The sequence below is a fragment of the Carlito syrichta genome, unplaced genomic scaffold (genome assembly GCF_000164805.1).
Source record: "Carlito syrichta isolate Samal-C Ts95f unplaced genomic scaffold, Tarsius_syrichta-2.0.1 Scaffold126582, whole genome shotgun sequence".
Lineage (NCBI taxonomy): Eukaryota > Metazoa > Chordata > Mammalia > Primates > Tarsiidae > Carlito > Carlito syrichta.
The window spans coordinates 7,541-8,133 of NW_007070678.1; the positions used below are offsets into that span (position 1 = coordinate 7,541).

The window sequence follows — 593 nt, forward strand, 5'->3', positions numbered from 1 at the left end:
TTTGACTTATTGTAGAGATGAGGTCTTGCCAAGTTGCCCAGGCGGGTCTCGAACCCGCAGGCTCAGGCAATTCACTCACCTCGGCCTCCCAAAACATGGGATTACAGGGTGAGCCACCGAGCCTGGCCCCAATTTTTTTTTAATTGAAGTAACACATACTGTGCTGTGGGAGCAAGGGTGGTTAGCAGCTGGGCCGGAGTTTAAGCCGAGTCTGTTTCTCCCCAAGACAAAACCATCCCCAACACCAAGGCCTTGCCCAGCCGGGGCCTTGTCCCGGGCCCCGAGGGAGCCAGCGCCTGACATCAGGCCTCTGCCCCGGGCCTCAGGGTCCTGGAGCCACAGCCACCGACAGGCTTCTCTCTCCCACCCAGGTGCCCAGCAGGGAGATCGACAAGGCCGAGGGCAAGTTCTGGACCCACTGGAACCGGGAGACCAAGCAGGTGGGTCTCTGGCCTCCACCCAGCAGCCAGCTGGGGCCTGGTGCCCCTGGCCCCGCTGAGCCGCCGCTTCTTTAGTTTTTCCTGCAGTTCCACTTTAAGATGGAGAAGCCTCCGGCCCCGCCCAGCCTCCCTGCCGGCCCCCCCGGGGTGAAG

General features: G+C 62.1%; 1 protein-coding gene across 1 annotated transcript in view; it reads left to right on the forward strand.

Moving 5' to 3' along the window:
• Positions 1-593, forward strand: part of SF3A2 (splicing factor 3a subunit 2) — a gene marked incomplete at its 3' end in the record, with an annotated part of 4,352 nt that extends 3,759 nt beyond the window's left edge. Inside the window, exons 6-7 of the mRNA XM_021707883.1 lie at positions 372-440; positions 516-593. Of these exons, the coding sequence (XP_021563558.1) occupies positions 372-440; positions 516-593 (147 nt within the window). The remainder of the gene's footprint in view (positions 1-371; positions 441-515) is intronic.